This window comes from Simochromis diagramma, unplaced genomic scaffold (assembly GCF_900408965.1).
Source record: "Simochromis diagramma unplaced genomic scaffold, fSimDia1.1 OVJJ01000216.1, whole genome shotgun sequence".
Lineage (NCBI taxonomy): Eukaryota > Metazoa > Chordata > Actinopteri > Cichliformes > Cichlidae > Simochromis > Simochromis diagramma.
In genome coordinates, this window is record NW_024386883.1 from 1,501,835 (window position 1) to 1,516,149 (window position 14,315).

General features: G+C 42.7%; 1 protein-coding gene across 1 annotated transcript in view; it reads left to right on the top strand.

The window, feature by feature from the left end:
* Positions 1 to 10,827, top strand: part of zmp:0000001168 (signal-induced proliferation-associated 1-like protein 2) — a 32,260-nt gene extending 21,433 nt beyond the window's left edge. The window contains 11 exon segments of the mRNA XM_040032877.1: positions 76 to 233; positions 538 to 793; positions 795 to 1,145; positions 1,231 to 1,505; positions 1,924 to 2,313; positions 3,933 to 4,059; positions 4,147 to 4,279; positions 5,182 to 5,280; positions 7,389 to 7,461; positions 8,648 to 8,726; positions 10,475 to 10,827. Of these exon segments, the coding sequence (XP_039888811.1) occupies positions 76 to 233; positions 538 to 793; positions 795 to 1,145; positions 1,231 to 1,505; positions 1,924 to 2,313; positions 3,933 to 4,059; positions 4,147 to 4,279; positions 5,182 to 5,280; positions 7,389 to 7,461; positions 8,648 to 8,726; positions 10,475 to 10,618 (2,085 nt within the window). The 3' untranslated portion in view covers positions 10,619 to 10,827.
* Positions 10,828 to 14,315: the final 3,488 nt, after the last annotated feature.

Sequence of the window (14,315 nt, forward strand, 5' to 3'; positions counted from 1 at the left end):
AACTGTTCTCAGGTTTAATTGGCTGCAATGGCCTCTGGTTTAATTAATGTCTGTGTTTCTGTTTGGTCTCATCAGTTGCTGCGGAAGCGCCACATCGGTAACGACATTGTGACGATCGTGTTCCAGGAGCCGGGCGCTATGCCCTTTACTCCGAAGTCCATCCGCTCCCATTTCCAGCACGTCTTCATCATCGTGCAAGTTCACGAGCACTGCACCGAGAACACCTACTACAGGTCTGACTCCATCATTCTCAGGGGTTTAATGAGAATTTGTACATTTCTTTAGCAGCTAAAATTAAAAAAGCACTTAGGAAAAGGAAATCAGGGATTTGGGTTCTTTGTGTGAGAAGTGGCAGATTTAAGTAAGCTATAAGGATTTTTAGTCGATCTAAAAAAAAATTTAAAAAACTGCGGGTGTTAGAGTCACATCCTGGTATTTGCGTGTGCCCTGCCGCAACAACACTCCAAAACAAAACAAGACATAGATTGAATGTTCCTGCTGCACCCTCTCCTCACTCCTCATTTCTCTTCCTCTCAGGGTGGCTGTGACACGCTCTAAAGACATCCCATTATTCGGGCCTCTGTTCCCCAAAGGTGCCCGATTCCCTCGCTCGGCCGCCTTTAGAGACTTCCTCCTGGCGAAGGCGGTCAACGCTGAAAATGCTGCAGAGAAGTCAGAGAAGTTCCGCTCCATGGCCACCCGCACGCGTCAGGAATACCTGAAGGACCTGGCGGAAAACTACGTGACCACCACGCCCATAGACTCCTCCACTAAGTTCCCCCTGCTCTCCCTGGGCGGAAAAGCGCAAAGACAAGATGAAGGGCGCCAAAGGGGCCGAGCTGCACAGCAATGGGGCCCTTGTGTGGGCGGTGATGGTGAACAGCATAGATGAATGGGAAGCCGGAGAGCACAAGCTCCCCTGTTTGCTCGGCGTGTCGGCCGAATCGGTGGTGCTCATCGAGAGGTACTCGCGCAAGGTGGTGTTCAACTGCTCCTGTCGCGATGTCATTGGCTGGAAGGCGGTGACAGAGCCCAAAGACGGGGGGCCCTGCTTAGATATCTTCTACGAGCGCGGGGAGTCGGTGTCGATCAGCATGATGGAGAACCAGGCAGAAGACATACGAGAGGTGGTGCAGAGGCTTGAGGTGGGTGACTGTGAACCAAATCGAAATTTCTGCGTGACTATTTTACGTCTTTTTCATTCCTTCACCCGAATCTGCTCTTCTGCAGCTGGTTACACGGGGCTGCGAGGCGCTGGAGGTCACACCCCTGCGCGACGGAGTGGGGCAGCCCGGCTTCCTGATGAACGAGGAGGGCTTTGTGACGGAGCTGCAGCGGTTTTGCTACGCTGAGAGCGGAGGCCTGCAGCTGTGGGCTCGCGTGGTGAGGCTCTGCGGGCACTCGCTGGTTCACCTGAGCCTCGACGAGAGGACCAGGCTGCTCCGCACCGCCCACAAGATCCACATCACCGTCATCCCACCGGACGAGAACGGCAAGCCTCGCAGGTGGGGACGAGAAGGGAGTCGTGGGTATTGAACAGGGCTTGTGGGACAGGTCAGATCGGAACAACACAAGTGCTACTCGCCTCTCACTCTTTAGTGGGTTACAGCCTGCAGTCAGTGTCACACCAGCTGACTAGAAGCAAGTCAATCCCTTTAATGATCTTTAATCACACTGTCACATGCTGCACTGCTGCTACCACCACCTTTCCATTCAGATCAGAGGCAGGACAGAAGCAGCTGTGGAGGGGACTGTTTAGATAAATGTAACCGATGCTCAAAATTCTTCTTTCGTTACAACAAAGCGCAAAGTCTCACAAAGACGTCAACGATATTTTTCCTCCCATCTCATCTTAGTTTCAGCTTAGTTAGCTTTTTTAAATTAATTTGTGTGTGTGATGTTTTTTTCCTCCATGTTCTGCAGGAGTTTCTCTGAGCTGTATCTGAAAGCCATCAAGGATGCAGAGTGCAAGCCCGGTGAGAATCAGTCAGGAGAGGCCTGGGTGCTGGACGAAAGGGAGGAAGAGGAGGAGGCAAAAAAAGAGGATGATGATGTGAAGACGGGCGGGGTCGAGGAGCCGGACACAAAGGAGGCGCAGGCGGAGACCGACGAAGGCGAAGAGCAGCTCTGCGATAAAGTGGAGAGCGAGCGCAATCCGTACTCGCTCCTCACAATGCCCAGCTTACCTTTGTTACGAGCCACATCTCTGCAGGACCAGCCGGCCAATCAGGGCCAGGAGGGCAGCGCTTCGCAGCTCCCGCGCAGCTACTCTCTGGAAAAACAGCTGTCCTACAGCGACACTTGCGACGCGGGGTGAGTGCGACTAAAACTTATAGAGGTGTTCTTTGAAGTGTTACGGCGGCATCATGAAGAAACACAAGAAATGAAAATCAAGGAAAAAAAGAGAAGCTAGGTTTTATAGAGGCTATTTAAATGCATCTGCTGATGATGCAAAATCTCCGTCACTTTGTTTTTATGTCACTTTTCTGGTTCAGAAGTTGAGGAACGGACTGATTTTATCTTCAGGGAATTTAGCGCCTCCACTTTTAAATGTTTGACATTGTATACTCACTTTGATGTTCCTGTTCAAATTGCTTTTTTAACTTTATTTTCTCTCAAGTAGAAAGTGTAGTGTAGTAAACTGACACTAGGATATAATACTCAAAAAAATGAACGCAAATCGGATCTTGATGAATGAAAAGGATGTAACAGCAGTCAGCAGAAATCAATATCGTGCTTCAAAATTCAAATTGTTCAAGAGCTCCCTTCAATTTCGAGCGATATGTTTTAGTCTTCATTTATGTTTCACTTCTACTTGACCACATTTCAGAGGAAAACACTGTATTTCAGTCCCAGTGTCAGCTGGGATAAGCTCACTCCCACTGTTATTCTTTAGGGCGGATGGATACTGTGGTGCTCGTGCTTGTTCTTTTATCCATTATAGTCACTGTAGTTTCTTTCTGAACAAATGAAGCGTTGTTAAAAAATATTAATGACAAACAGTTTAGGTTAAACCTGAAGAAGGATTTCTGATCTCCTCAGAATAAACAGAAGTTTGATGATATCAGTCGGAGATCTCTAACTAGGAACAATATTTTCACAATATTCTGTTCTTGCAAATAAACGATTAAGGGGGTTGATAACAGAAAGGAGCAGTTTCATCAGCGTGTATCATGGTTAAAAACTACTCAAGCAACGACAAGCCGTAAATACTGCTGATGATAGTATAGCACATTTAACATCCCCACAGTCATAGAGCTAACTTTTGATAATATAATCCCTTTTTCCTGATTTAATATGAACTGAAATTGAAGACTCTTTCCACCGCTTGCTTTTCTAATTCTCATGAAGCAGGTTGACTGGCCAAGCAGTTGATCTCCTGCTAGTGATTTTTCTTAATGAAAAGCAAAACAAAAACATCTTCAAGGACCATATTAGCAAACAAGTCAAGAATGATAGCCATGAAGCGAGCTTGCTTTCAATTCAGAGGTTACTTACATAATGATCTGCACTGTGCACTCTTTCCTCATTTTCTTGAGTATCAAAGGCCGTCCGCATCTGTCTCGGGTAAATCCCTTTAACCACACTGGTCAGCTTGAGGAAAACGCTGTGCATAAAGGAAATATTCATGAGGATAATATTAAATTCTGCTGCTCGCTAAATCGAATTTGACTTCTTTTTATCGTCACACAAAGTAGTACTGAGAAATTAGACTGGACGGCATCACATGATATATTTGACAGATAATTCTGCGAGTGCACCACAGTAAATGTGAATCAGGCTCAAATCTGAGCCATCCTGGAGATTACTTCTCTGGTTTCTGTTTTGACCTTTAGATTGGTTTAAAAAAATAAAGCCTCAACATCCAATTTTCATTGGGTTTTTTGTGGTTATTTTTTCAACACCCTCTTTCCCTCCGCCCCGGTGTGCAGGCACGTGTATGACAACGTGGGGTTGAAGGTTGAACACCACATCTATGAGAACATCGGGGAGCTGAGGGATGCCACACCTGATCTGATCCTGGAAGTCAAACCGAAGGTTCCCCTCGACGACGAGCAGGTGAAAAAACAGCGCGCCGCAGCACCTCTCCGTCTCCTTTCCGACACCGTTGTCTCTCCTTCATCTCAAACTCTGTCTTGTCTTCAGTTCATGGGGGCCGAGTTTGGCGATGACAAAGCCTCGGCGAGTGACTCCTCTCTCTCGTCTTCGCGGCTGTCAAGTGTGGACCGAGCTGAAAGAAATTCACGAGCCCTGAGTCTTCATAACTCCATCACCAAGAGTAAGTGTTTGCTTATTTAGAGTCTCATTGTATGTGCATAACAAAATCTAAAAGGGAAAATCTCATTCAGACAGAACAGCAGACACAGCCGCAGCTTAAATGAAGCCGAAATACAACAATTACACATGTTTGCGAATCATCTCTGCCTGATTTAACCTCAAATTCCTTTTTCCAGATTTCCTCTGCCTTAAAATCCTCTCTTCATTATCCTCCCTTTAGTCCCCACTGCATCCCCTTTGTTCCTCCTCTTTCATCCACGCTGCCCCCTATTCCGCTAATCTAATATCATCCCTGCTCCGCTGCCACCCCCTGCCAAGGCTGGGATAAAAGGGGGACAGATGGGTAGTGGGAGGGGTGGAGTTTTAGGCAGCCCCAATTCAAGGAACCCCTCTTACACCATCTGCTCTGCCTCCACTGAGACTATGAGACTCATCATTTAACTGCTGTAAGAGCACACTTGCTCATCCTCTCATCATCAGAGTCTTCTGATATTTTTTTTTCAGGGGGATGCAGGGTTCTCTCATTGAAATTTAGCTTCAAAATATGTCTTAAACCAGTACTTTTCACTACCTTCAATGTCATTAAAACTCTTATATTCACAAAAACTCACGAAAACTATTAAAATATTAAAGCTCCCTGTCTTGCACCGTAACTCTCATGTACTATATTTTGATCGCGTGCTCCTATAAATTTCATCTTAGTTGGTCTGACATGGCCAGGCTGGCACATCAGCTCATCTGTGCTCTAAAATCTGACCAGCAGTAACACAGCAGCACCCCCAGGTGGGGACTCTTTGCTATTGCAGAACCAGAAGGAATCAGCTGCTTCACACATCCCAGTCCTCTTGCGCTGTTACCTATAATCTGAGGCATGTTTAGTGAACTTTTTCCTCTGTGTTACAGTTCTCTCGGAGACAACAGATTCGACTGAGGAGGAGTGGCAGTCGATTTCTGACCTGGCCACAGCCTGCCGCAACATCCTGGAGGCTTTGTCACGAGAGGGTGAGGAACTGTTTATATATACTTGATAAATGTGGATTAGACTGTAAATAATGCATCAAGCTCCTAAAATGTTCTGCACAATCACAGGAAAATAGACTCACTTTACTGTAAGTAAATAACTGTAACATTGCCTTAATTAGCTACCCATTATGCGCTATAACTAAAAGCATCCTGGATGAATGCCACTTGGCCTGCACCTCCACCCCATCAAACACCTTTGGGACCACTTAGAAAGACTAAACTTTAAGCCCAGCCGAACTTCGACATCTGGCCTCGCTAATACTGTATAGAAACAAACCTCTGCAGCCAGAATTAAGATGCTGGAAACTCTTTTTAGAAGAGCAAGGGCTCCTGTAAGAAACAGATCCGGAATAGATGTTTAAATGAGTGATCTAGTTGTTTGTCCTTTGGCCGCATAGCATAAGGGTTCCCAGATTGACTGCTCAGGTGCACTGTTATTGCACCACCTTAACAAATAGAATAAAAAATAACTGGCAGTAAATAGTATTGCAAATGCTACCTGTCTGCCGGACATGTCAACAGCCCTCAGCCTGCGGGGCATCATTTGTTGGGAACAGTTAGCTAATGCGAGCATGGTGCCAAGCAAGCAATGCATCAAATGAGCAGTCACAACAGTTTTCGTGTGTAGCATGTCAGAAATGTTGGTGTGTTCTTTGGTGTGTTTGGGCACAAAAAGTTGCATGTTGTATAAAAGTGTTGTAAAAAGGGGGGCATGCAGTCGTCTGAAAAACATCCCTGATTCTGTAGCTTGTAGATCCACGATTAGCAGCAATAACTTGAAGTAATTGGTTACTGTGTGACATTATTTGTCTCACACATTATTGTGGAGGATTTTTGCCCACTCTTCTTTACATGTTGCTTCAGTTCATTGAGGTTTGCGGGCATTTCTTTATGCACAGCATTAATAGGTTCCCACCACAGCTTTCAGTCAGGTTGAGGTCTGGACTTATTGCAACACCCCGAGTTTTTTCATTTTCAGCTATTTTTTTGCAGATGTGCTGCTGTGCTTAGGATCATTGTCCTGTTGCAAAATACAAGCTTTAGCTGTGGACAGATGGCCTCACATTTGACTCTAGAAATGTTCACGGTCGACTTGATGAGTGCAAAGTTCTGTGGCTGCAAAACAAGCTCAAAGCATCACCCCTCCACCACCGTGCGTGACAGCTGGTATGAGGCGATTTGGCCAAGAATGGCATCAGGCATTAAATGCCAAACATCTAGTCCAAAGACATTGTTCCACAAGTTTTTGTGTAAGAGGTTTTCTCCTGGCAAACCTTCCAAATAAGTCGTACTTTTTTAGTGTTTTTCTTACCATACATGACCTTTAACACGTGATCTCCTATCCCCACATGTGTGTCGTCCCCACATCATCATTATACTGTTGGTCCAGGATCAACATCCCAATTGACCAGTGAGCCTATCTGAGATTTTATTTAGCATTAGTCAAGCAGTTAGCTAACACTTTTCTGAAAACCAACATGAGTAACCTTAATTTGGCTAACAGCAAACCTAAATTGATTATATAGTTGTTATTAATATTGTTATTAATAACTGTACGAATTAATTTAGAATGCTTGAGGAAGAAGAAGAAGAAGAAGAAGAAGAAGGCTTGAAATGTTTACCATTTATTCCAGACGAGAGTTTTATATAAAAACAAAGGTGTTTGGGTTTTTTTTTCCACATTACAAAGAAATGACATCACAACAACGTGATTGGTCGGTTGCAATCTTAACATTATTATGATTAGCACCTACACCAACTTTAACATTTAAGCTGCTAACTGAATGTGAAGGTGCAGGTGTAGGTGCAGCAAACTACCAAAACTTCTGCTTTTATAGAGGTGATCACACCTGCTGATGGACAATTAACCAAGTGCAACTGATTAGCAGGATCTGACTCCTACTTACCCTCTTAATTCTTATAAACGCAGTGAGAGCGTACTTAGCTTGTCACAGGAGTGCATAGAGTCAAAACATCTTTATTGACTTCATCAACTTTCACATCTCTGTCTCATCACATTTTATTTAATATACTGTATATATCACTTGTGATCATTATAATAATGTGAATAATGTTCCTTATCGCAGACCGCAAAGCCGGAGACCCTTCCCAAGCAGGCGCTGATCAAACTGACGGCAAGCCAAAAGAATCAAAGGAGAGGTGGGTTGCTATAAAGTGCGTCTAAGCCGAAGCAGTTCAACATCTTTGTAGTTAGCGCCTTTGTCTGAATTACTCCCTTTTCTCAATTCAGTTAGAACAGCACCTCTATTCTCACTCAGTTATTTAGACTACATCCAGCTGTTTGAGTCAACGTGATGGCTTCTCGCCGCCATAAAGAGAAGCCCCTTGCTGACTCGGTGATGCAGTTCTGTGTGTGACTCACTGCTGTGGCTTTTTTTTTTCTTTAAAACTGTAGCTCCATTTTTACTTGTCTTCAGTGGCCTTGTTCGCCTCCTCCATGCTGAGACTGAACAAACAAAGTCCTGCAGATCTGCCGGAGACAAAACAAAGACAGAAACAAATGTCAACAGTAGATAAGCCAAAACAAAGGTGTGAATATTTCTTTGATAAATCAAGTTCACATCAAAAACACAACAATAAAATCTTCAAGTTATGCACACATCATAGTTAACAATTGGAGTGACGCTGACAGCAGTTAGAGCGCATTTTTCCACCTTTGTGTTATTAAACACGCAAATTTATAAATATATGGGGGAGGGTTTCGGTTCAAAATTTTCCTCAGCTTTTACATTTCCAGTTGTCAGATCGTATTTGGTGATCGTCATGAAAACCAAATGAAGTTTCTTTAAAGATCAAACATGCTACACTGCAATTTCTGCCCTTTTCTGTCGTTTAAACCTATCGCACTTTAAATTCACTGCTGGGAGGCCGCTTTCGCTTCGCTCCGTGGGGTGTACTTATTATGTACAGCCGCAGTCAGACGAAATGCATCGTGGGATGACTGCGCTCGCTCAGAGCGGCTCTGCTCGTCGGATGTAGCAATTACTGTAAATTGATGTGTGAGTATTACAAGTTTCATTAAAAGGCAGGAGGGACAAAGCGTCGAGCTCCGAGGCTGTCAGAGTGACAGATGGCGTCTCGAGCAATCAAGCAAATTGAAAAGTTCACACACTTGGTTCGAGAGGAAAGGAAAACTTTTCCACTGCAGGCTTTTGTTGATTTGATGGCTGGGATGCTGAAACACCCTGACACTTTGTGTTATATTCATGCATTTATTTTTTCAAGATATTATTTATTTATTTGTTCGGATTAGAAAGGGGGAAATCATGAGGTCATCGTCATGTGATCGCTTTTGACAAAGTGTCACTGCCGCTCTCTGTTGCAGTGACTCTCCAGGCCACCTGGAGGAGAAGGTGTCACAGCTGGAGGCCATGCTGAAGAAGCTGCAGGATGACCTGCAAAAGGTGCTTTGACTTCCATGAATGTTTTTCTCTCTGTGGGTAACATTTTTCAGGGATCCTCAGCTCAAGCAGAAAAATCAGCAGGTAGAAGAAACTATCACTTAAATCGCTAAGCTTCTGTCACTGCGGAGAGATGATTTCCATTTGCCAGTGCAGCCTTTTGTTTACTCATGTCGAATCACAGCTATACAGATGCATTAAATACACACGAAAAACAAACAAACAAAAAAAAAAAACACTATAAAAAATCATTTATTTATTTATAATTTCGTGTACAGAAATTATTATCAGATTTCTTTTGAAATTCCAGTATTATACATTTTTACATGTATTTATGACAACTCCTTCAGTGCTTTGATAATGTGATGATGTGCTCTGTTTGTTGGTTTGTTTTGTTTTGTTTTTATTTTCATGTCGATACCTCTGAATGCTGTGTAGCCATTTTCACACATGAACTCCAGACGATGTTGATGAGTCACATCAGGACTTTTGTGTGCAGCTCCCCTTTTTTGTCGTATTTAACTCACGTCAGAAGTGTTCTTACTAGCGGAAATGCTCGAAGCGGTGCAGAAAGGGGTGCTTCCTGAGTAGAGCGAGCGGGAGGCCCGACTTGTGACGCGCACTCGCTGTGAACTGAGCTACCTGCACGATTCTCATCACTCGTTCTTGTGCACTTTATACCGCTCGAGCACGCAACCCCGTCGGGTGATTTATAGAAAAGATCGGCGGTGCAGAGCATGTGTGAAAACGGCATGTGTCAGGAACTCAAAGGCCACTTTACGCAACGTTTCCGGAGCCTTTAACCACATCTGATGGCTACTACAGACAAGTGGGCATTGTGTTGCGATTTTTTTTATTTTTAATTATTATTATTTTTGCCAAACACTGTATATGTCCTGTACTGTATATGTACAAAGCAAACATATGGCAGTTTTTTTCTATTTGAAGTCCTTGTTTAGGACTGCAACTATACCTATTTTCAGCATTGAGAGATCTAATGGATATTTTTCTAATCATTCACCTCCGAATTTCCAATGCTGTAATAACAAGACAAACAAACAAACTAAAAACAGAACATTTGGTGCTGAAACAATTAGTTGATTGAGAGAAACTGAATGCTTCTTAGTGCCGTAGCCTCTCAGATATGAGGATTTGCTGCTTTTCTCTGTTTTACTTTAAAACCAAGCAATATTAAAAAACATTAAGTTGGACTTTTGCAAGCTTGATGTGATTGTTTTCCATAGTTTCTGGCATGTGATCGATCGGTGAAAGTGTTCAATGAAAAATAATCATCAGACTTTTCAATCACGAAAATAACCCCTAGTTGCAGCCCTACACCCCACTGTAAGACGCCCTTAAAGCACTGATTTTAATAAATGATATGCAACAGTGAAAAGTCAGCAAATGTTTGGTTGTGTTTACCTGATAAATGTCTAAAACAGCAACAACAACAGCAAAAAAATCTTTTCTTTCAAACAAGTGATTGACTAATTGTTTCTGCGCTGTTTCGGGATGCGACTTTATTCTTGCTCACACCACATTGTGTTGTTTTTATCTCATCACTCTGTGTGTTTATTTGTACCATAGACTGTATATAAAGACCGCATACAGAGACTGTTATATACAGTCTATGACTTGTACCCACAAGTTGCTTAAAGCCACCGGTGCACCTGCCGCTCTCCTCCCATTCCTGCCACAGCCATCTGAGCAACAGCTTTTTTTTTGTTCTGTTGTGTGCCGATGTCTTACAGGAGAAGGAGGACAAGGCGGTGCTGCAGGCTGAGGTGCAGAGCCTCAGGCAGAACAACCAGCGGCTGCAGGAGGAGTCACAGAGCACGGTGGCCCGTCTCATCAAAGTCACCGAGCTGCTGTGCAACGTCAACAAGCCTTGTTAGCTTCACCGCCGCACGTGCGTGCACGCACGGAAATCAGCAGAGTGATGCAAATCGTACAGTGCGGGTTTTTTTACGCTCGACACATTTACTTTGTTCTGACATATTTTGAAAACACACACACATACCTATCCTCTTTAATCTCACAGTCTCTTGTCCTGAATCCTGGACTTGCCTGCTGGTGAGGGAGTATGCAAATCAATTTTTAGGGGGAAAAAAAGACATTTATCACCCAGTGATGACCTTTGCAGACTGACCGACACAGGCTGCTGTGTTGATGTGCTATGCCAGAGTGCTTCTAGTAGTGTGTGTGTGTATGTATGATTCGGTGTGTGTGGATGTGTGTGCGTCTATATATTGCTTCAAATACTTGAAGAGCTGGGCTTAATAGTACTTGCTTTAAAAGACTGAGAGACGCTGAATAGCATGTTTGGTGGTGTTTTAGCCAAAATGACCAAAAGTGTATATATATATATATATATATATAGTTTATGTATGTAAATATATATACACACAAAGTATGTGTATATGTGTGTGTGTGTGTGTGTGTGTATGTGTGTGTGTGTGTGTATATATATATATATATATATATATATATATATATATATATATATATATATCAATCACATCACCAGTAATATATGTGAATTGTAGTACTGCTATCCTGCCAGACATGTAGTTGCAATGTCTGAGTGTGGTTCTGGCTGATAGTGTGGAAGGCCTTGATGTAAAAAAAACAAGAAGGAGGGAGAAAAAAGGGGGGAGACATGAGGATTACAAGCCTGTAGGCAGCCTTCTACTTCAAAAGATGTAATGACTATAACTGACTCGCTTCAGAGTCCATTACGTAAGGACATCACACTCCCTGCCCTCTTCACTTCTCAGTAGTACTGTATTTAAGAAATTCTCTTTTTTAGGGAGAGACTATTAAAAAACGAAAGAAAGAAAAAGCCCATGAAATAAGGGACGTAAATTGGAAATGCTTAAAAAAATGAACTGAGCATGCGTGTCTGTCTGAAGTATGTGTGGGGAAAAAAAGAGTGTTAAAGGGACGCTGAATAAGGGTTATACCTCTCCTGAAGACACAGACTACAGCAGGAAAGAACTGCTCCGGCTTCCTTCCATGATTGCCTGTAGCTGTTATCTTCTAACCTCACTATTGTAGCAGCCATACTGTAGAAGATCTCCTCCTGCTGGCCTGAACCACTGAATGCCAAAAGGCAGCTTTTTATTTCAGCTGGCGAAATAGCTTTAGGTGTCCGAATAACAGCACCTTTGAACTGATAGTGAAATACAGAATATTGTATTTAAATATGTTTTGTGTTTGGCGGATGTCTACCGTGACTATTTTTGGGGTAATTGTTTACTACTGCTCATGAGTGGTGGCAGTAAGGACGATAGGTGAAGTCTTACCTTTCCACCCTGGTGTGTGTTTGTGTGTGTGTGTGTTTCTGTGTCATTCTCGCACTTTTTTCCCTTTTTTTTTTTTTTTTTGTAAAAATCAACCCTCGGTGGGGCACATACTGTACTTTCTTTAGGCTGCCCAGGTAACGTCTTGTTCAACATAAGGAGGTGGTAAGATCTCATCCCCCTGACGCCACCTTACCTCACCTTTCTGTGTCCACTGCTGACGAACAAAGTGCGTTCAGAGGAGTTTTGGACTGCTTCTCCTCAGTGCCAACGAAAAGCCCAGGCAGCTCTCCCAAACCCCACACAAACTAATCTCCAAACTCTGAACTCTGAACTCCGAGGGAAAAAAAATGGGAATGCCAAACGTTCGCTGGACGCCCAGAATCCGTTGTTTCTTGTACAAACTTCCTCTTGTAATTTTATTTTAGAGTCACTGTGAATACCTGGTACCAGCATATTAAGATACAGTATATACAGATTAAATTATGAATCGAAAACTTTATCAGTATGCGAAGATACTGTATGTACAACTGAACCGCTCCATGTTAGTGCATTGGGTTGTGTATGCCTTCCTTTTTGCAGGACGATGACCAATAACCAATGCAGACGAGTATTGATCATGGCCGGCGGGCTCCCGTTTGATCTCCTCTTCATGCTGAAGCCTCGAGGGCCACGAGAAGACCCGTTTTACTGTATCTTGTATAGTTATTTAGATTGTAGGAGAGGTTGGTGAAGCATGAGAATGTGCCAAGCAACTTCTGAGCTCCCCTCCGTATGTGTGTATCTATAAAATGTAACTTATTAATCAGTGCAAATGTGGATTTTCTTGTAGCTGTTTTAACTGGAGGAAAGTCGTGAGGATGAAAATGTGAAACAAGGCAGAAAGGAAGTGGGCTTGCTTCTAAGTTTGACTTTCTTTTGTAGACGACCAGCAACTATGATATAAGATGACAAAATGCTATCTGAAACTCTTTAATGTAACTATGGGTCTTGTTATTGTTCGAGCTTTTTCAGCTATAGCTCTTTCATATTTGATAAGGTCTTAAAAATAACACCATTAGGTACGCCTTAATGTGTAAATCGGAAAGGATGGTCCAACTGGTCATACTGGTGTTAATGTGAAGGTTTATTTCTCTGACTTTGTGCCTACCTTAAAAAAAAAGTAATGTATGCTAACCCAGCTTAGAGTTTTAATTTCTTTGACTTTGGTTGCACTTTTGTTTTATTTCCATTTTATTTTATTTTTATTTTTTTGTGTCAGATGAAGGATTTTCTAAGAGACGACAACATCTGGTCTCATCCCGCTGGTTGAGGAAAAGTCATTTGGGTATTTTGGTACCACGTGATCTGAAGATCGGATAATAATAATAGATGTGTGTTGTTAATCTCAAGCATCACTGAAGCTTCACACAGCTCGACAAGTACCACAGATTGTTAAGAGAAGCGACATATAAATATATATATGATTTTTAAAAGTCAATAAAAAGGAAAAAGGTGCTTAAAATGACGGCTGATGATGCGTTGAAATCAACACAGTGAATTTGATGAGCTCGGTCTGATTCACCTATTAGAGATGATTGTGTGATTTTTAAAGATGCACTTTAATAATTTCAAAGGGATAAATGTTGGGAGAGACAACGGGCACCGTCTGCTTAACCTGATATGACATCAAATACCCTGAAAGCAGATTACAAGGAGAAATCATATATTCTGTGTTGGCTTGGATTTTTCAAATCTGGAATCTCAGGGATTTTGTGGATCACGGAGCAGGCAGGTCACTCTTTTAAAAACTAAACTGTGAGAAAAGACTACTCTTTTTAACTTCAATGCCATTTGAGCTGTAGCACAAAAGTTCACATTTTTGGCTGGCCTTTAAAAACTCTAGAGCTTTTAAAGGAACTATCTTCATCCAGTTTTTGGTGAAGATCTAGACTTTAGCGACTACAGAAAGTTTGATCTTTGCCAGAACAGTCAGATGAATTTGTCCAAGAACAGAACGACTGTGACGAAGGAACAGGTGAAAGCAGCTCAGAGTTTGGTAACAGCATGATGAGTCACACAGAGGTGAAAGAGACCAAATCAGATTACTGAAAACACGTACAAGTATGATGATAAGGCAGGAAGAAATACACTTGTCAGCCAGTTCATTAGGTACACCTGTTGTTAACACATATCTAACCAGACAATCCCATGGCAGCAACTCAGTGTGCTTGGGCGTTTAGATGTGGTCCAGACGACCTGCTGAATATCAAACTAAGAATCAGAATGAGGAAGAAAGCTATTTAAGTGA